Source organism: Helianthus annuus, chromosome 13 (assembly GCF_002127325.2).
Source record: "Helianthus annuus cultivar XRQ/B chromosome 13, HanXRQr2.0-SUNRISE, whole genome shotgun sequence".
Lineage (NCBI taxonomy): Eukaryota > Viridiplantae > Streptophyta > Magnoliopsida > Asterales > Asteraceae > Helianthus > Helianthus annuus.
In genome coordinates this window covers 995533-1017176 of record NC_035445.2, presented here as the reverse complement: position 1 = coordinate 1017176, position 21644 = coordinate 995533, and the positions used below count along the sequence as shown (strand labels likewise).

At 38.7% G+C, this 21644-nt stretch overlaps 2 protein-coding genes and 1 long non-coding RNA gene across 4 annotated transcripts; 2 read left to right on the top strand and 1 right to left on the bottom strand.

The window, feature by feature from the left end:
• Positions 1-7578: 7578 nt before the first annotated feature.
• Positions 7579-8700, top strand: LOC110902395. Its single transcript, XR_002571080.2, has 2 exons — positions 7579-8032; positions 8520-8700. It is a non-coding gene; the product is annotated as an uncharacterized LOC110902395 (long non-coding RNA).
• A 2299-nt stretch (positions 8701-10999) lies between these two features.
• LOC110897305 lies at positions 11000-16235 on the top strand. Of its 2 annotated transcripts, XM_022144056.1 has the most exons (4): positions 11000-11288; positions 14446-14472; positions 14798-14948; positions 15077-16235. In XM_022144056.1, exons 3-4 carry the CDS (start codon positions 14841-14843, stop codon positions 16121-16123), a joined length of 1155 nt encoding a protein of 384 aa, XP_021999748.1. In that variant the 5' UTR covers positions 11000-11288; positions 14446-14472; positions 14798-14840; the 3' UTR covers positions 16124-16235. The 2 variants fall into 2 exon arrangements, with proteins under 2 accessions (XP_021999748.1, XP_021999749.1); XM_022144057.1 differs by lacking the exon at positions 14446-14472.
• A 2136-nt stretch (positions 16236-18371) lies between these two features.
• LOC110897306 (la-related protein 1C) lies at positions 18372-21162 on the bottom strand. Its single transcript, XM_022144058.2, has 6 exons — positions 20493-21162; positions 19820-20339; positions 19573-19735; positions 19410-19500; positions 19074-19145; positions 18372-18983 (listed from the first exon to the last, which is right to left on the bottom strand). Exons 1-6 carry the CDS (start codon positions 20880-20882, stop codon positions 18807-18809), a joined length of 1413 nt encoding a protein of 470 aa, XP_021999750.1. The 5' UTR covers positions 20883-21162; the 3' UTR covers positions 18372-18806.
• Between the last annotated feature and the right edge of the window lie 482 nt (positions 21163-21644).

Sequence of the window (21644 nt, the reverse complement as noted above, 5' to 3'; positions counted from 1 at the left end):
CAATGTTTATGTTGTTGACACTTAAAGACTTGTTTTGGGGGTTGTTAAGCTAGTAGTAGTTATCTAAAATGTTAACTCTATGCAAATTTCCTTATGATTGATATGTACATCAAAGTTTTTGTTTTAAAAATGCTTAGTTTATGTTAAATTCTTATAAAAACGAGTGGAGTGTTACATTCAGTTGCGCCACAAAGTCATCAGTCTGGAGTGCAGCAGCTACCAAATCCATCACTGGAAGGTGCAAGTTGTTATACTCTGTCTTAGCTGCAGCATGGGCAACCCCAGTATCAACTCCACGCGTGGCAGATCTGCTGTTGTCCCAATCAACCTTCAGTGCATCATTAACATGCTGAGTACACTCTATATACCCCTGAGTGTATCCGTCACTACGCGCGATGACCGTCAGATTGGCAACAGTCTGATCTAACTCAATAGAGTTGAGGATCGAATTTGCAACCTGTGCAACACAAGAAATCGCAATAAGAAGATGTGTAAACTTATCAGAAATATTACAAGGGGTTGAAACACTTACATTAATAATCCCATGGTGCCTCATCCATAACATATCATTCTTCAAAGGTTCAACCAAACTCTCCGCCGTCACCCGAGCAATCTCAAAATTCTCCAGCTTCTCCTCAGTTTTGGCAAGACGGCGGGAGGTTTCGGCTTTCTCAACCCTCTCAAGTTGCAAGTCTTTTTTAGCAGACTCAAGCTCCGCCTTGCTTTATTCCTGATCAGATAATAAAGAAGTGAGTTCTTATATCTCCTTATTTCTAAGGGCAAGAGTGGCGGAGGTTTGTACCTCTCTTTGCTCGCTTCTCTCTCGGTGAGAACGGGCTTTATCACGGGCCGCCTCGGCCTCTGTCTTCTCTTTATTCAGCTTTTTAATCTCCGCCTTGAGATTATTGATACTGTTCCGAAGAACCATCTTTTCACTATTTTCTCTCCAACATTTTCACACCTCTAAAAGAAGAGCAGCTTCAGATTCAGCCTTCTTCTTCCATCCCGCGGCAGATCACTCCTCTGTCTTCTGCTCGCTCTTAAATTTGGCTTGATCAGCCTCCAGCTTGGCTCTCAGCATGGCAAACTTCGCCTTCTCTTCACTAACTTCCTTTTTCGACGTTTCAAAGCAACTCACTCCTTGTGCATGCTGCGCCATTCGTGCACTATACGGTGGGTGGTGGAAGTTGAACTAGCAGTTTCTTCAAGATAGGCGTGATACGTTTGATCATGCGATCGCTCCTCTTGAAATTTAACTTCAGCGAGAGGAAAAACACCTTGCAACCAGTCTTGGCAAACTTGCCAGTCAGAAAAGTTATCTCTTTGCTTAAGCTTCCATACAGGCGCATGAATTTCGGAAGCTTTCTTCTCTGAATAAGATCGATAGTAGTAATCCCCCAGAGTTTCCTCTGGGCGGATAGGAGAATCTTCCTCATCATGATAAATAAAGCCCTGATTAACACTAGCTGGGCTTTTCTCAACATCATCTCTGAGAGGAGCAGAAGTAGTTGCGGAAAGAGGAATGGTTATCACAGGATCCTCCTGAATGGGTTTTCCTTTCTCTGGCTCCTGCGCCACAACCTCAGAAGACTTAGGCTTGGTAACACCAACCTCAGCAGTCTCCGTTTCCACAACCTTCTCCGTTTCTACCTCAACTTCAACAGGCTTCTCCACTTCAACTGCCTTCTCTACCTCCGCCTCAGCAGCCTTGGTACCCTCCAACTGTTCTCTAATAGATGCGCAAGGTGGTGATGGCGGAAGATCGTCATTGAAAGAAGACGATGATTCCACGCGAACATGTGGCACAGGCTTTTCTGCAAAATAAAAGTTCATGTTAACGTAAAAGAATAGGGAAACAGAAGTTAAGAAGGCACTCACCCGGGGACAGCTTCGTAGCAATAGCATTCAGGTTACCCTTCTTGCTAATCCTTTTCCTGATAATCTTCTTGGCGGGATACGCCGCAGCTTCACTTTATGGTTTCCTCTTCACCGCCTTAGTCCGTACAAGCGGCTCTGGACTTGATTCCAAGTCAATGGGATCACTAGGGTTCGACGTCGGAATACAGTAGTATCTCGAGGCTCCGCCTTTGGTTTTCTCACAGCTACAGGCGCAAGACCCTCTAACGTATCAGACACCACTACGAAATCACACCAAGGATCAGAAACATGGCGCATACCTTTCTTCTTCTCTACTCGAAGGATGTCCGCCTTCAGGGTATCAAGCTTCTTCGGCGCAGCAGCCACAGCCGGAACACGTTTCTTCTTCATTGATTCAGGGCCTATGCCGAGGTTTGTCAACTCACCTATTCAAAAGGAAATATTGCAATATTACCCAAAGCGCAAAGTCAGCAAAGAGTAATATTGCAATATTGCTTAAAAATGAAAGAAACATACCAACATTAGTAGACGGCTGCGCACTCAAATCTGCATCTTTAGGAAGCGCAAAGTTTCTCACTATTTTATAGTACTAGGGCTCCTCATTAGCACACTTCTTCACAGTTGACATTTTTCCATGCTCTCTCGTGTACGCCACCACATACAAGACAACAACTGCAAAAGGAAAATAAATAACAGCTCCATAGGAGGCACAAAACAAAAGAAGGAAGATCTCAGGACTTACTCTTGTCGTCCTCCATATACACTGGTTTATCCTGACGGTCCATCTTCAGTGTAGACTCATGCCAGCAGCAACTAAGGCCCTCTCAGGCAGTTCAATAGAAGGAACATCCTTCATGTCCTGGTACCAAATTTCTGACTCCGAAGTCTTCAGATTCTCCACCTCAATGTCTTCCGCACCCCGGAAAGTCATCTTCATCGGAATCACCCCAGCCTTGATATAAAAAAACTTGGGTTTCCATTCGTGAAAGGATTTGGGGGGTGTCAAAAAGATTTTCTTGGCCGATGGACGTTGGGCAAAAGAATAAATATCTTGCGAGCAATGAAGTTGATAAAATACCCGGAAACGATTAACTGTTGGTTCAATATGCATCGACCGACAAAGGAATTCGAAATGTCGAATCCGAACCATTCCCATGGGATGTAGTTGAGAAATATGGAACTTGTAGTAACCGAGAACATCAAGAACAAATCTTGTTACTGGTAATCGGAAATTACCATCGGAGAAGTAGTCCCAAAAAAGGGTAATATAACCGGCCGGAGCCTTGGCCGCCGTCTGACCCTCATCAGGATACATCACACCTCAACTCGTGGGGAACTTGAAATTCTGAATTAGACCATCAAAGATCTCCTTTAACCACTTCAGCGGTGGTAATGAAGTAGACATCTCTTCTGCAGAATCGTCCGGATGTTCTCCGGTAGACATAAAGGAAAAAAAAAAGACAAGTTGCGGGTTTCACTTTAAAGTAAATTGGAGAAGACGAAAGAACTCGAAGACAACTAATGGAAAAAGGCAAGCCACTCAAGGGTTTATATACCCATCGCCATTAATGCTCTCGAAAACCGTAAACCCCCCTTTTCAGGGAAACGCGGTTACCGAGGCAATAAGGGCGAGTGGAGAACAGGTAACCAACCCCACGCGCACGTACGAACCACGTTTGACGACGTCCAATTAATGTTTGACGACTGACAAGTGGCAGCCTGTCTCCCAACCGTCACATGTCAATACAGCACAGTGCCTGTTACCAACTTTCTGCCACGAGTCAAGTTTTTCAAAATTTGAAATCATGAAAACCTCAACCTGATGAAGCAAGAAAATATCTTCTACAAGAAGATTCTTCCCATTTTGCGCAAAACAAACCTCGCTACTTCTCAAACAGCAAAAAGCGCACACTTCATCTTTATAGTCCAATGCTCCACCTACTTGCCAAAGGCGCATAAGAGCAACACTGGACTGGGGGGACTTGAAGGGGTATGGTCCCAAAAACCTTGTGCAAGCGCATAGGACCATACCCTAACTTCATTCCAAAGAACATCTTAAACAAAACCTTGCGCGGCTGCGCAATGGCTCTAAACAAAATTTGGAAGAAAACAGTCTTCGATAACCCTGCGCCGGAGGAAAAGGGAGACAAACACTCAACTAACATCCTTGCGCGGGCTCGCGCAAGGGCACAGTTAAGTTTAAAGAGTAAAACCTCAATATCTCCACGCGCCTGAAGTCAAGACTTGAACAAAAGGAATCTTTTCTGTTACAACAGAGTAGACACATGGCAAAGGTAAAGGTGTACAACTGTAGATCTTCTAGAATGAATTAAATGCTCATCGTGCATGACCATTCGGTTACAGCTGACTGTGACGTGGCACAATCGTGGACGCCCATCTGAATCACGATGATGGCACTCACTTGAAGGAAAATCTACACAAAACCACTTTCCACGTGGCATCTCCCCAGCCGTCGATCAAGCTCACAATCCGTGTGCATGGATTTGAAGTTAACTATTAACGGAAAGTAGAATAACTGCTGACAGAAAAGTGCTTTCCGTTACTCTCTCCGTTGCATCATTTTCTCGCCAAAATCCGGTCATAAATAAGGCACTGCAGGTATGATCTCACAAGTTACCTTGACTTACTCTCACTTTCACTACTTTATCTTCTTCCTTGAGATCACTGTACTTATTCTCACGCCGGAGGGTGGTCACGGAGAGAACCTCCATTCTCCCCGTGATGAGTCTAACAACTTTTTGTTTTGCAGCGATCAACCGAAGGAGGAAGCTAGCTAACCACCGAATCAACGAGAGGATTAACCCTTTTATGCAGAGAAAAAACTCCCGATCTGATTGACTCTAGTCCAATCAGATCACTGTTTCTTCACCTACGGTAAAACGCGGCGTATCCTAAGAAGGAACGAACGCCTTTGACATTAGTTGGGGGAGGTAGTGTTGAAATAACTTTAGTTTTTGCCCTGTGAACCTCAATCCCCTTACTTGACACCACGTGCCCTAGCACGATGCCCTCCTGAGCCATAAAGTGGCTCTTTTCCCAGCTTAATACCAAGTTAGTTTCCACACAACATTTTAACACCTTAGACAATTCACTTAAACATGCATCAAATGACTACCTAAATACAGAAAAATTGTCCATAAAAATTTCTAAGGCATCCCTGACCATATCTGAAAAGATACTCATCATGCACCTTTGGAAGGTGGCCGGGGCATTGCACAACCCAAATGGCATTCTCCTGAATGCGAAAGTAACATACGGGCACATGAATGTGGTTTTTTCTTGGTCATTGGGGTGGATAGCTATCTGATTGTACCCCGAGTAGCAATCTAAAAAGCAGTAATACTTCTGACCTGATAGTTTCTCGACAACCTGATCGATAAAAGGTAAAGGAAAGTGGTCCTTTAACGTGGCGGCGTTCAGCTTTCTGTAATCAATACACATACGTCACCCGGGTACCGGCCGGGTGGCTATTTGCTCGTCACTCTCACCTTTAACAATCTGAATGCCCACTTTCTTTAGCACCGTCTGTGTTGGGCTCATCCACACACTGTCCAAGATGGGATATATGATCCCGACATCCAACCACTTGATCACCTCCTTCTTTACAGCCTCACGCATGTTGGGGTTCAAACGTCTCTGTGTGTCCCGCGCGGGCTTCGCATCTGCATCAGTAATAATTTTATGCATAATAATAGAAGGACTAATACCTTTCAAATCTGCGAGTGTCCATCCGATTGCCGCACGGTGATCTTTCAGCACCTTCAGTAGTGCTATCTCTTGCTCTTCTTCCAGATTAGCTACAATGATAACCGGGATAGTCTGATCCTCTCGAAGGAACGCATATTTTAAATGCTATGGCAGTTCGTTCAGTTGTCCATTCTCTCTGAGTGCAACAACGCACCTTTCGGGTGTGGTATTGAAAGGAGTTTCATATTTAATATTGTTAAACCAATAATCTTTACACAAATCAAACTTTATTTTTATTATTTATTTAGTTTAAACATTTTTTAGTTAATGAAATCATTACAAATCACTAACTAAACATATTTAAATTAATTAAACAATAAAAATAAAAGCGTGATCTGTGTTAAGTCCTCTTGACGTTGGTCGATTATGGTTAATACGGTTTCTATGCCTAGTCGATTATGGGTTACATAAACTCCTCTTGATGACTTGATGTGACAATACTCTTTAGTGAAACCATATAATGTAGGTATTTATTTTTAGTGAAACCATTATACTTTTTTTTTGAACGACGAAACCATTATCCTAAGTATAATGTAAATGCACCAATTAGAAAAACCATGCCTGCAATATGAATGTAATAAAAATTGAAGGATCTCTCTAGCATTGTCGAATGTGTAAATGGACTTTGCTTGCATAGCAATATAAACATGCAAACTATCTCTCTTTGTTATGACATCATTAAACCCCACATCACCGTCATCTTCATTTTAATTTATCCTACGTATTTATTAGTTTCCCACCTTACTATATATCACTTTATAATTTTCAGAGGACCTAAATTTGAACTTCCCAATATCTAATATTTAATAATGCATCATCATGTGACTCCCTCGATTATATTATAGGATAGACCCTTAAAAATGTCAGGGTCATTGCATTGTGCCAAATTTGAACATACCTCATACTTGGACTCTTGTTCAAATCTCTCATTACTTTAACCACGTGTATTTTCGGTCCACAACGGTTATCCTTTTCTAGTCATACTATGGTTTTAGAAATAAGAAATCGTTTTCACACTATGAAGATTAGAGGATTGAGAATCCATGACACAACATCAAAATAATTTTATTTTAATTGATCGGTATAATTTGTTAATGAAATGGCTCAACTAGTATACAACAGGGGTGTAGAAAACCGAATTAACTGACTACAATTAAATTAACTGAACCGATATAATTGAACTGTATCAAAAACTGATGGGTTGATTTTAGGGTGCAAACAAACCGAGCAACTCGAGTAAAAGCTCGAAATGAGACATGCCTTATTGAGACCGAGCCAAGCTTGAGCCTAAAATAAAGCTCGTTTATTTATCGAGCCCGAGCTCAAACTTAGCATGTGAAGCTCGTCAGACTCGTCGAGCCTTAGCGTAATATTAATTTTTGTTAATATTTAATAACATTTACCTCTTATTTATGTTGTCTAGTAGACAAGCCGAGCCGAGCCGAGCTTATATAAACTTGTTTACAAGCCGATTTATTTGATTACAGTTTTTTCTGAATACCCCTAAAATCCACAACCTGTTTTAAGGACAAAGTGATTCATTTTGCTACACAACACGTGTAAGCTTATGGTCATTCTGTTATACTCCAAATTGTTTTCAAGTCGAAAGAGGATTATAAGTATATCTGAATTGGTATTCATTTATTCCTTTATTTTTTGTATTAATTTCTTTTGTGATTTTTTTTATGTAGGGCTAATCTAATGAGGTCCAAGGAATCGTGGAGATAGGTTAAAAGTCTAAAAACAAGTTGTAATTGGTATTAAGCCCATTAAGTGGGATAAGATATACCCGTAACACAAACATAATAAAATAACCAGCTGGCATTGATACTAAAATTAACCCATACCTAAAAAATTCGATGGGTAGATGATTCCCATTGTGTAACTTTTCCACACAACTTACGCAATACGCACAAATATTTTTAAGGATAAATTACACTTTTCGTCCTTTATGTTTGTAGCGGGTTGCAATGGATGATCTTTAACTTCAATAATTACAGTCACAATCCTTTATTTAGAAAACTCATTACACCTTTCGTCCTTTAAGACTAACCAGGTTAAAAATTTAAGTTAAATCCATTCATTTAAGGGTATCATGGTCATTTCATGCTTTTATTTAAATTTTTCTTAATAAATAAAACAAAAAATTACATATATAACATATCTCCCCCATTTCTCCCCCAATTCCTAACCCTAATAATAACTCATCCATCTTCATCCATTGCTTCTTTCTCCTTCTTCACCCTATCACCAGGCATAACTATCTTCGACTCCTCATCTTTATAATTCAAAATCGAAGTCACCTTCCCCGTCACATCAGTAGTCCTCATATAAAACTACGGTCTATACCATCAACAGTCTCAGGTACAAGTATAACTATCAAAAGGTATGACGACAAGATGATTAACCATTAACCAAACCAACCTTGTTTATTTGATTTTCGAGATAGTATTGAGGATCAATGGGTATATTGTTTTCCAACACGTATATCAGGTCCTCTAACCTTTCGTATGCCTGATTTTCATCAATTTATTAGTTCAAATTACCATATATAACATACAAAGATAAGACTGTGACCTGCTTTACCTTTGCGCCTTTCGCAGCTTTGATAATGACATATGGTACTCGAATTTTGTTAACAAGTTATAATGCTAAAAGATAACTTATAACTTTTCTGAATCCCTCGAAGTTTGTTATTTTATATATTGGTTGATTTTTAGTTGGAAATTGGGGATTGTGTGTGCTTATGTTTTTCGTTTTGGTACTTATATATGATTCTTTTGTTTTATGTTCCTGGCATTTTGTTGAACTGAATTTTTGCGTAGGTTGTTATATATATGATGCCCTATAAGATATGTCATTTTGAATTGCAGGTTTGTTGTGGAGAGAGGGAGAAAGAAGCATGGAGAGAGGGAGAAAGAGGGAGAAAGAAGAGTAATTAGGGTTAGGAATTAGGGGAGAATTGGGGGAGATTTATTTATTAAGAAAAATTTAAATAAAAGCATGAAATGACCATGATACCCTTAAGTGAATGGATTTAACTTAATTTTTTAACCTGGTTAGTCTTAAAGGACGAAAGGTGTAATGAGTTTTCTAAATAAAGGATTATGACTGTAATTATTGAAGTTAAAGGGCATCCATTGCAACCCGCTACAAACATAAAGGACGAAAAGTGTAATTTACCCTATTTTTAATATATCACCAATTAACTAACTAGATAGATTGTTACCATTAAAAATGTGTACATCTAACTTGGTTTAAATAAAATAATATACCAAGATAATCAGTGGGGAGCTTGACCAAAAGTTTTGAGAGGTAATTAGAGGGGGGGGGGGGGGATCCTATATAATTTTAAAAATTTCTGAAAAAAAATCGAAAATTTTACACTTCTAACTGCAACATTAGGAGGAGGGGTGCACCCCCGGTTCCCACTAACCTCTGCCCGTGAAGATAATATAGGGTTACGCATAAATAAGAAAAAAGTTTATGCTTTAGGATCATCATTAAGGTTGAACGTAGTGGGGCGGTATAGCCCACCATAGCGCCGCTATGGCGCCGAGCACACCACCCCCTGGGCGCTATGGCCCAAAAAATTCTCGCGCCGCTATAAATTTCGCGGCGTTTTGATTGTTTATGGTTTTTGATTTTTACTTGTTTGGTCCCTGCAAAATGGAAAGGAAGCAGCAATTGGTCCCTGCAAGTCCGCCGGAAACCTGCAAGTCCGCCGGAAACCTGCCGGAGAATTGGAGAAGAAGACAGGCGATTTGATTTTGAAATTTTTTTGGGTTTAACATATGTGGTCCCTGCATTTTTCAAATATCTAAAATTTGTTTTTAAAACTTGGTTTTTAACATAATTGGTCCCTGCATTTATAAAAACTTATTTTATTTAATGTTTTTTATTTAATGTAATGGTTTTTTAATTTAAAAAAGTTAGAAATTAATTAAAAAAATTGAAAATTAATTAATTGAGTAATGATTACACAGGGGCTTTATGACTACGGCCTCAAATTGCATAACGCCCCATAAAGCCCCTTGCTGACGTGGCATGCCACATGTCGCATAACGCCCCTTTGAGGGCTTTATGACTACACATGGCCTAAGGATGATTTGAAGTTGTCAAAGTCATTGATTGGATTGCAATATTATGGTGTAAAATCAAGAAGTTGGGATTTTTGAGTTTTTGTTGAATTTAGATCCTCTGTATATGGACATTCTATATAATTTAAAGAGAAAAGTAGAGAAAACAACAAAAAAAAACTACTACGTTGTTTTTTTTCTCTTTGCTACACACTCACAATAGAAATATAGATGATTGAATATGAACCTCTAAATATAAAGGTGTGCTTTACTTGCTATATATTTTTCTTTATTATAGAGATCTAATGTAGTGGTGTTTTTGTTGTTTTATCTATTCTTTTCTTTATATTACATAGAATAGAGGCTCCAGTGTGAATGCTCTTAAGGATAATTTGAACAAATGAAACACGTTTCTTAAGGTTCATCCGATGACAAACCCAAGCAGGGGCGGATCCAGTCCACATTTATGGGTTCCAAGGAACCCAGTACGTTTAGAAAAATGGAAAATATTAGTGATAACCTTATAGTATTTAGAAAAAAAATAGTGAGAATTAAAAAGAATTTACCAAAAAGAAACCATTAGAATAAAATCTTAGATCCGCTACTGAGCCCAAGAATTATTTTATAGGGGTGCAAACAAATGGTTTAACCAAACTTTAAAAGAGTATAATCAAGAATTTTACTTACATGCATCTACGTAACACGTTGGTAAAAAAAATTGAAAGCCGATTACAAGAATTAACTTGTCCCCTCACAAGATTTATTTGGGCCTTTAAAGCTACCTTATTTTAAAAAAACCCAATTAAGTTCTTCATACAGCCCATATGAGTTATCATAGAGCCTCGTTCATATTTGGATCAAGTAATGTTACATTACAACCCACGTGGCCCATTAACTTTTCAATCTATTTTTTTAAAGGTCTGGCATATGTTATTCTAACCGTGTCCGCGCTAGAGAGCCCTCTCGCGTAATAGATCCCCAATTTAAACCTTTTAATGAGAAACCCCTATCACTCAGACTCGAACTTAAGACCTGTAGGGGAAAACTCACACGGGCCCAATATAGGTGGAACTTAAATACCCTTCAACTTTCTCTCTGTGAACCCTCGCCGCAAACAACCACAACCCACCACCATTCTGTCTCCGTTAACCACCACTATCGTCGCCGTTACTTCACCGTCTCCCTTCGAGGGTAGTACTGTAATTTTGCTAATTATAAAGGGCTATATTGTACTTTCTCGTCAAATTACCATGTATCTTAAAGCACAAAGTCGTGCATCTTATTAGGTTATTTACTCAATCGATCCCTTCCTTTTTTCCCTCTCAGCTTCCACGTGAACGTGTTTTCCTCTTCTGCTATGATCTTCAAGTGCTTCTTTCACCTTTTTCTCAGTGACAACAATCGGAAGTCCTGAGTGCAAGATTCGGAAGATTAGAACAACCAAATATCGGTAACCCTGTAACGAATTCCAGCAATGGGTTTTACGATTTTAGCTCTAGGATTTCAAATCGTGTAGAGGGCTTTGAAGTTGCAGGCTACCAGGACCTTTAATTTGCTGTTCAGGTGAGTTTTCCTTCCCACATTCCTTTTAATTCACAGTCTAGGGTTTCTTAACTGAGTTTAGGTTTCATGTGTGGTGGTTTTATGTGAAACTGAATGAACTTGATGCATGTATGGTTGGCTTTATTTGAGTATCTGTTTGTTATTTGCTGAAGACAATGCCTTTCTCAAATTTTGCTTGGATGTCTCGACATTTATAAATCTCAGTAAACTATGATATGGATAAATTTGTTTTTTTACTCAATCGAGAGCTGTTGTTTGAGTTATTATGCTGTGTTTTTACTCACTAATCGAATCGAATAGACATGTCGAATAATGTGTTTCGATTAAATTTTAAAACAGGAGCAGGGTAAAGCGAATTTTTGGTGATAAATTTGCTTTTTTACTCAATTGAGTGTTGTTGTTTGAAATATTATGTTGCGAAGCGCTGTAGAATAATGTGTCTCGATTAAATTTTAAATAGGAGCAGAGTAAAGTGAACTTTTGGTGAATGTAAGCTAAATAAATTTACCATGTGTATGATAAATAAGATAAAAGACGTTTTGGCGGAAACTTGTACAATTGAATAGTGATATCCCATGTAAATTGTATGAATTCGTACTATAAAACCAATAATATTCGAATGTGATGAAAGTAAATAAGCATTTAATTTGACAAAAAAAAAAGTTACGACCCACTTTCAATACTTATTGAATATGCCCTTGAACACTTACTTCTATACACATCCAACATGGTGTCAAAGTGAAAGGACAGCAGAGGCGTCAGAGCCGAGAGATTGGAGAAGGCGTTGGTGGTTGAACTCTGTGTTGACAAAGGTGATAAAGAGGCCTTCGGAGTTGAGGATTTTAGCCAGTTCTAACATTCGGTTAATGTGACTTTGCATTGGTGCTGGTATTACGTAGTAACAACAAAAACTTAAAAAAAAATTCAAATGCCTCAGCCTTTTTCTTTTAACCCAAAATGACATCTTCATTTGAAACCATGTACCATGCTAAAGAGACTAATGTGGGTCAGTGTGTGTGAGACAGCGAGAGCAGCTCCTCCCCAGTCTCCCTCATCCTTCTCATTTCCGTAACCGATTATGGTGAAAGCCGGGTCCTTTGGCTAGCCTCTCCTCCCCTCTACCATCATGTTGTGAGGCTGTGTTTTCCACGGCATCGTGTTGACGATAGACGCCGCATCGACTAAGGTACTGAATTGTATATAGAATAGGAAGCGTGTACATGCGAGGAAATAATAGTATGGGCGTTCGTTGGACCATATTAAGCAATATTCTTGCAACACACACCACTATCTTTGTTAAATAAACAAATCAGTAAAACCGCTATAGTTTAGTAGCTATGATGATATGTACGTTTGTGTTCTTCGATGCCTTGTCTATTACTATTAACAACTCAGTTTTGAACAACAAATTTATATAAAATAAAATGTGTATATTCATTCACGGAAGTTTATTCTTTATTTTGGAATCTTATGGCCATCAGGTTCGGAGTCCAAATAGTTTAGTACCAGTTGATAATTCAAGTATTAAACTGGTAGAAATTAAATCGATTTATTCTGCCTATTTTTTTTTTTTTTTTATGATTTGTCAAATTTTATTGATTAGTAGTTACTTGATAGATGCTTGACGGGTATTTGGGTTGTTGTACCCAATGGGTAATTCTTTTTTAACTTAACGGGTTTACTCGAAACTTACGGGTAATTACCCGATAAAACCCGACGGGTATGGGAAAAGCTTAGCTAATTTGATTTGTGGTTGGATTACCTAAACTCGTCCCAAACCCACCCCATTGCCACTCCTATGTGGCTTTACATTGACCCCTAAATTTACACGTTGAGACCATAAACCTTTGGAATGCAATTGTGGTATTATTGATTGAATGAGCTAAAACTAAGAATATTACACAACAACTTGCCTTGTAATTAATATAATTATAGCATATCTTTTATTTTAGAGATTTCTGTGAAGATAGAAGTTACTGTTAGGAAAGTTTACCAACTTATACTTTACTTTCATTCTTTCTATTTATCACTTCTATGTATACTATAAACCAGTAATTGTGGGTGACCAATTGTTCATAATGGTTTCATTGGTATCAAGGAATTTAAAGTTATACATACTGTGAGATCGACATTGGGCATCATATACTTAAAATGGTGTTCATTACATGTATCCGATAGATCAATGATATTATATACGAAGTTATAACTTATGATCACTACTTATCGTGCCATATAGTTTTCCTAGAGCTTATTACATGTGTTTTATATAACTTTTTTTACGACGTCATTATTTTTAGAAAAAGGGTAATAATGTTTAAATTAACTCACGTCGATATAAATGAATAAAGAAACAGAGTTCAACTTAGGTTGGTACACACCTCATATCTATAGACAAAACAAAAACTTGCTGCTGTCGTTTGTGATTTTTTTTTGAATCTTCTCAACACCAGTTCAATTCTAGGCTTCTCCATATGAATTCATTCTTCTTTTTTTTTTTTTTACTCCCTTTAGCCTTCACCCAAGTTTGTATTCGTTTACGCAAACTACTATATATATATATTCAAGCGTTATTGGTTATTAACATAAACTGTAACCGGTTAATAACCGATCGAGGAATAACCTTCTATTATGTAACCTTTTCAGGTTCCAACAACTTTTATAATTCGTTTTATATAGATATGCATTTTCAATTTGGAAGTCAAACAAATTGCGCTTTCACTTTGTATCTAATATGAGTTTTAAACAATTTGATTTCGTTGGCAAAGCCAGGACTTGAGATTCTATTAATCTTTGAGTGGAACTTTGTATCAGCTCTTAAAAAGAGTCAACAACCAGAATAAATTAGGTTATAAATCTTTTAAAGATATAGTAACCTCTGAAAATGAACAACAAGGCTTCAACTTTCATAATAAGGTTAAATCTTCTTGGACTTTTTATATTTCCTAAAAGGCATGTATAACAGTTTGATTCATACTGTTGTTAGGCTTAGATTACTGGATTGTTTCTCATGGTTAGAAAAAATAAGTTCTTTGTCCAGTCTCTATTGCATTTGCTGAATCTTTATGCTTCTTTTCGTTGTTTCATAGTTGTCTAATGATTATGGGTATAAAGATCTACTAACTGGTTTTTACTAATGAATTTTGCCATACTTTTTCAGTTTTTTTGGGTGGTATCGTCCGCTCAGGTTAGTTTGTAATCTGCTTTGTTGTTTCTTATAATTCCATAATTGTTGTTGTCTTAGTATATTAGGTAACCCTATTGTTAACTATGTCTAACTCTCGAAAAAGGGGTTAGGTTACAATGAGCTCAATCGGATACGTCAAAACACGTGTTTTCGTGTGGCTAACGCAACGCATAACGCTTGGACTAATCCATTCGATGTTTGCGATGTACCCGCGCCGCATCGCGCGCGGGCATTATTACTAGTTTTAAACATAAAAGGAAAAGAAAGAAAGAAAGAAAGCGTATACCTTTCTTTACCCTAATTCTCTCTTGCCATTTTCAAACAGATTTCCCCCAATTCAGTATCAAAACGAACCCTAATTCAATCAAATGGTTTCCGATAAGATTGAGCCCGTCGTCAATAAACTAAAAAGTGCCGCACAGAACTTCACCAATGGCATCCTTGAGAACGTCGGACTCTCCAAGCGTCGTCATCCGGTATACTTTTACACTTTACTTTTTGCACAAGTCTTCTGCTTATTAATTGATGGTTTATGAAAATGTAACCTCACTACGTCTGTAGTTAGCTCACAGTTTACTGAAATTCATTAGGTTATGTTTTACAGATTGAAATTTTAAAGCGGTTGCAGCGGGAAGCGTTTTCGGATATTATGAAACTCAGGGACAGGCAGGATAAAGTGGAGCGGTTACTGTCGTTTAAGTCGTCCAAGTTGAGCCCGTTTAATGAGGCTAGTACTCGTGTGAGAGGAGAGATAGAGGCCTTGGGGATGTTGTTGATGGTTGATGGGATTCATGAAGGTAATCATGAAGCGATTAGTCTAATGGGGGTTAATACTGGTGTGAATTCTCGGTTTAGTTTTGAGACTACAGTTCGGGAAAAGGATTTGGTTACTGCGGAGTTTGTGGCGAAAGGGCAAGTTGACGGGCCGCTTTCATTAGCGAAGGTGGTTTACTCGGCAAATGTTAATGATTGGTGTGATTTGATTGCTGTTCCGTTAGGTGCTAAATGTAGTGATGTTGGTCTTACTAGTCGTTTATGTACTGGACCTCCGTTGTTAAAGCAGCATATTGGTAGTGGTATCGGGTTGACCGTGAAAAAGTCAAACTGTATCGCTTCGTTAGCTCAGTTTGTGACTCAGCTGGAGTCTGCAGTGCCCTCGCATTTATTAAGCACTTTCGCGCAAGTTACGTATCAACTTTCATGGGGTACGAAGGTCTCGTTATTGGGTCTAAACAAAACACCAAAGTTTTCAAGTCAAAATGCTGATCTTGGTCCGGTTGCTCTACCAGTTGGTTTGTTCAGACGTCATAAAGAACTGATGGAGGCGAGTGATGGAACAGTTGGGTCTACAGCTCTAGTTCTTGAGTCGGATCTTGATTCGAGCACCAAAGTAGGAGGGTGGGTTGAGATGAATAATTTGGATTCTAGATATTTACAATGGGGCGTGTCGGTATCTGATCTACCTGAAGATGATTTTGGATGGGGGTTGAAGATTGGCGGTGGTTCAAATGTTTGGGATCATTATCAAGTTGAAGCATTTTCGAAAGTAAAGTTCGGGGAAAAGTTTGTGTTACAACCATCACTTATGTATGTGAAAGATGGTTGTACACAATTTCCTGCATTAGTTATGAAGTCTAGTTGGTCGTTTTGATTGCATCGCAGCTTCTTTATGTCCGATCTTATATTGAAACATTTTTCTCTAAAAACCGAGACTAGAACCACAATGGATTTGGATGCATGATGTACGCGTTAATATTCGTCTAGACCTGGCAAACAGGTCGGGTCGGGTCGGGTCGGATCGGGTCATGGGTCAAAACGGGTTCGGGTCAATTAAAAAAAGGGTTGTTTTGGTTCAGGTCGAAACGGGTTCGGGTCAGAACGGGTTTCGGGTCGGGTCAGGTTGGCTATAAAAAATACAATTGTATTCGTAATGTTAAATGACGACAATTTACGAAATTTAAAAACAGAAGAAATAAAAAGACAATTCGATTAATATGCAAATGCAGTTTAGATGGGTTATGCAAGATGGCTGCTTACTAATCATTGATTCCAGTTTGAGACATGGTCATTAAGAAAGAATATGATTGGTCAACAAGAATATCCATGTTTGTGTAGTTCTTTTGTAGTGTGTACGAACCTTCTATTTCTACAAGAAGCAAATTATGGTTTTGAAAGTCAACTCAACATTGGTTTCTTGCTGGTCAAATTACCTCTAGATTGCTGTTTTTTATTATATTTTTGCTGAAATTTAACTCTAGAATGCTGTTTCTTGTGCTGAAAATCAACTCTAGAATTTTTTTTTTAACTCAAATAAACTTGTGTTTCTTGCTGGTCAATTCAGCTCTAGATTGCTGGTTTTTTTTTTTCGCTGAATTTCAATTCTAGATTGTACTTATTTTTTTTTATTTTTTTATTTTTTGCTGAGGGTCAAGTCAACATTGTCTCTTGCTGGTCAATTCAGCTTTAGACTACTAATTTTTTTTTTTTTTGCTTAATTTAACTTTGGATTGCTGTTTTTAGATGAAACTGAAATTTAGATTGAAAGTTCTTCCCAAGATTTATGGGTTTTGGTCAAAGTTAAAGTCTTGATTGGTTTTATTGGCTGTCTCATCATATACTTGTTGTGGCTGCCGATAAATACTTATGCAAGAGAAGTTTCTGTGTTAATGCCAGGGGATGAAACCCCTACTTTTATTGCTGCTAATCCTGCTCCTTCGGTTTGTCCTTCATAGTTCATATGTATTACCAGAATTATTAGAAGCAAACAAAATTGTCAGGACATTTCATGTGACGATTTTTTTGGTTTATCTTTTCATACCAATTGATACTTTATTTCATGTCGAAACGGTACGGGTCGAAACGGTTCGCGTCGAAACGGTTCGATTTGAAACGGTACTGGTCGAAACGGTTCCCGTCAAAACGGTACGGGTCGAAACGGTTCTCGTCGAAACGATACGAAACTCGTTCCGACCCGAAACTCGTCTCGTGCAGAAACTCGAGTCGGCCCAAAACCCGTTGCGATCCGAAACCCGTCCGATGCAGAAACCCGTGTCGGCTCGAAACCCGACCCGAACCGACCCCGTTCCGATCCAAAACCTACTTTGTGCCGAAACCCGTCTCGGCCCGAAGCTCAAATTGAACTGAACCCATTCCGATCCGAAACCTGCCCCGATTCTTTAAGACACTAACCCACATCGACCCATTTCTTTAATGTTGTCGACCCGCTTTGACCCGAAAATAACAAGATGTAATTTCAAGTAACCCATTTAGGGGGTGTTTGGGGTTGAGTTTTGAAAATAGATTATGCGTTTTCAATAATCAGAATCAGATAATTAGCTGTAACAAAACGTGCTGCAGAAAGATAGTGTTTGGATTTGATTATGTTGTTTGATATCACAATAATCAGATAATCAACATTGTTTGGATTTGATTATGTTGTTTGATATCACAATAATCAGATAATCAACTATTTGAGTGTTTGGCAAGTATATATATTTTAAAAAAATACATAAGTGAAAACGTAAAAAATCAGTTTTTGGATTATCACGTTTTCCTGCAGCAAGGGGTGACCTACTTATGGATTATCACGTTTTGAACTCTACAAAACGTAAAAAATCACTTTTTATTAATTTTTTACCAAACACTCAAAATAGATTTTTTGCGATTTCAAAACACAATAATCAAATAATCAGGTTGAAAACGCAATCCCAAACACCCCCTTAGTTAAAATATCTTACCCAAACCAACCCATATAATTTTAAAAGCAAACCAAATTGACCCATTTAGAAGGCTTTGGGTCAAGATTACCCCCTCTATATTCGTCGGTTGTTTACATGCGTAAAACTTGTTTTTGCACTTGGTACATGACAAACAATATAATATAGAGATCTACAGAAACATTGAAAACAAACCAAAATTCATCACAAATTGAGCTACAAGAACAATCTTTTACAAAGGTCAGATATGTCCAAAAGTCAAAACATGTCAAAAGTACCATACCCATTCAAAAAGACATGTAAAAATCCAAGTGATAAAGATTTAAACCAACAAATAATGGTTAATAATCATAATCATGATCTTCTTCTGTAAACACCAGCTGCATAACTTCCAACCAAAAGCATCTGATTCTACGCTCCCTCCACCAATCATCAATCCCCAACAGCAACATATAATACGGCAAACTATACAAACCATCAAGACTCATTAGCCGATAATCCAAAGCTCTCTTTTTTTTCAGGCACCCATTACCTATTTACTGAAAACTGCAAAATCTGAGCACAGTCAAAGCTCAAAAATACGATGTTGACTTTGACTGCATAAACAAAAGTTTGACTTTAAGAACAGGGGTCCTCAGGGCTGACATCCCCATTGGCTAGCACTTGTTCTTCGTTTGTAGGCCCGTCTTCCAATGAGAGCTTCTGTAATGAAGCTTCTTCGACAGAATTCTCAGTTACTTCACGCCGTGTATGTATCCATCTTTTCCAATCAGCACGTCTTCTTACCTTGTCATCCTACAAGGATAAACCGCATTTCATAATATGATAATATGTAGACACAAACGACAAATAACTTCATCTGAATGTCATTTGTGAAAGGAGTACCTGAATTTCACAAGTACTTGAATCTCTCAAGACGCTCAATAGCATTTGAATGTCATTTGTCAGAGCTTGAACCTAAAATCATTTTCAGTAAAAAACCGTGAATGTAAGCGATACAACATATTGGTTAGCCAGTTGCTATATTAAAGCATATAAAAGGAAAAAAGCATGGTGTTACCTAAGTTTTTATATTAAATTAAATAATTATTATTAGTCAACTAGTTAATTTATAGGCAATTACCGAATATACATACGATAAAGATTTGAAAACTAGACATGAGATTGAAAATGACAAATGAAAGTCGTTACCTACAGAAGTAAAAGTTAAAAAACACTTACTTTAGGAAAACCGGCTATTAATGTGATCGATACCCATCCCTCTTCGTCCATATGAGACCTCAAATAGTTGTCTTTTACCAAATTATCATCACTGTGGTTAACAAAAGAATTCCATGAGCCACAAATAAGAACAAATCCCACCTACTAAAACAGTAACACTCACCTGAAATAATATTCAATCTGTTTAAGTATCTCATCATGCAAAGATAGATCCACAGAACTCATCGGCATTGAAGAAACCGAAGCTCCATGAGGATAAACAGGCGCACCGCCCCTATAAGGGGCTGGAGCTAGTGCAGGAAAATATACATACGATCCCCCCATTTCTGCAAAAGATACAAAATTTCAGTCCCAAATTTACACACATTAAAACCCGATAATATCAAAACACGGATCAAACAAAACTTTACCATAACCCATTGGAGCTCCATACGGTCTTACGGGCTGAGGAAACAAAAAGGGCGGTCGAAAATACCCCCTAAAAGGCGGGGGAGGTGGTGGGGCCATTTGATGGGGTACATTAACATCTCTAGCAGCACCAGCAGGACTTCTAGGTGCATGATGCTCGCGCCTTCCACCGTAACCGTTATTAAACGGCCTAGGACCAAAGTTATTCCTTCGGGCTGGAGGCTGCCTATTCGAAGTAGAATCAACCGGTCTAGGAGACCAATTATTAACCTTAAACGGAGCCTGCGGGGGTTCTGGGATTGGGGGCAACAAATTACCATACATGTCAAATACAGGGAACGGCGGCGGAAGTGGCGGAGGCTGCGGTGGCCTGATATATCCCGCAGATGCACCGCCAGCAGCAGCAGCAGCATTTCCAGTTCCACCGCGTTTAAATGATCGCTGACGGCCATGATTCGGATTGTTATTAGAGTTTAAATTAGGTTTTGCTTGCTTCTGTGGTGGTTGTGAAATTACAGGTTCCTGTAACATGAATCAATAAACATACATCACATGATCATAATTATTCATAAATTCCTATAAAATAACAATCCACACTAGCAATATAATCTAAACAAATTTAGTTATAATTTAAATAAAGTAAAAAACGATAAACAGAAAACCTAAAAATCAAACCTGAGCTGATGCATCAATAGCCGGTTTAGATGAAGACTCTGAAGAAACAAATGACGATTTTACCCCGGGACGAGTCGACTCAGACAAGGCGGGCCACAAATCAGCACCCATCACCGGAGAAACAGTTACACCTTCCACCACACCATCAACCAAGGGTTTACTCCACGCCGATTTCACCACACCATCAGCATTGCCATCGGAGACCTCCGGCAGCGGCGGCGCCACCGGATCGGAAGAAACAGAAACACGTTCATCAGCCAGCGGCGGCGGAGAGATCGAATCCGGGTGGATTGGTCCGCGGACAACGTGGAGCCAGGGCGACGGTAGAGTTTTACCGGCGTCGTTGTCGGCGGAGTGGGTAACAGTGGCGGTGGAGGAATCGGCAGTCATGAATTAGGGTAAATTAATAAGGATGGTGTAGGGTTTGGATATAATAATATTATTAATATTAATTAATAGGGTTGAATAATAATAATAAACATGATGGTGGAAGGAAAGGGTGTGGAAATTGGAGGTGTGAAATTAGGGTTTGTGAAGGGAAACGGAAAAGTTGACCAGCGAATGCTTACCTGTTTCTTCTTGTTGTTGTTGTTGTGTTCAGTGATCAAACGGAAAACTTGAAGAGAGAGAGAGAGAGAGGGGGTGGGTGGGGGTGAATTGTGAAACGGAGAGGGGTTTGTTTCTCAGGGTTAGGGCTTTTACTATAAGGGCTTTGGCCCATTATGTGCTTTAACTTGGGCTTCGACCAAATTTACGCTGGTTTTCTATTCTAACTGGGATTGGGCCGAAGTTGCATGCAAATACAATGAGGTGCACAAACCGGGTTTTTTCATTATCCGGTTTTGGTTATATTATAATCGGTTCGGGTATCACTTATACAGTTATACGGTATTGAAAGAAACGGTTCCGACTCCTAGCATATAAAAACAGGGTTTTCTCAACACCCGGTTTTGGTTATGGAAACATTTCCGAGTATTGAAAGAACCGGTTCTTCAAAAACCGTTGAAAGCTGGGTATTTCGGGGATTAAAAAAACCCGATACGGATACTAAAAAACCCGGTTTCGGGGCAGGCTCAATTTGAAGTGTTGTATGAATTTCTACCACTGTTGCATGTTCATACAACAATTTGTTATATGTATAATGCACTTATA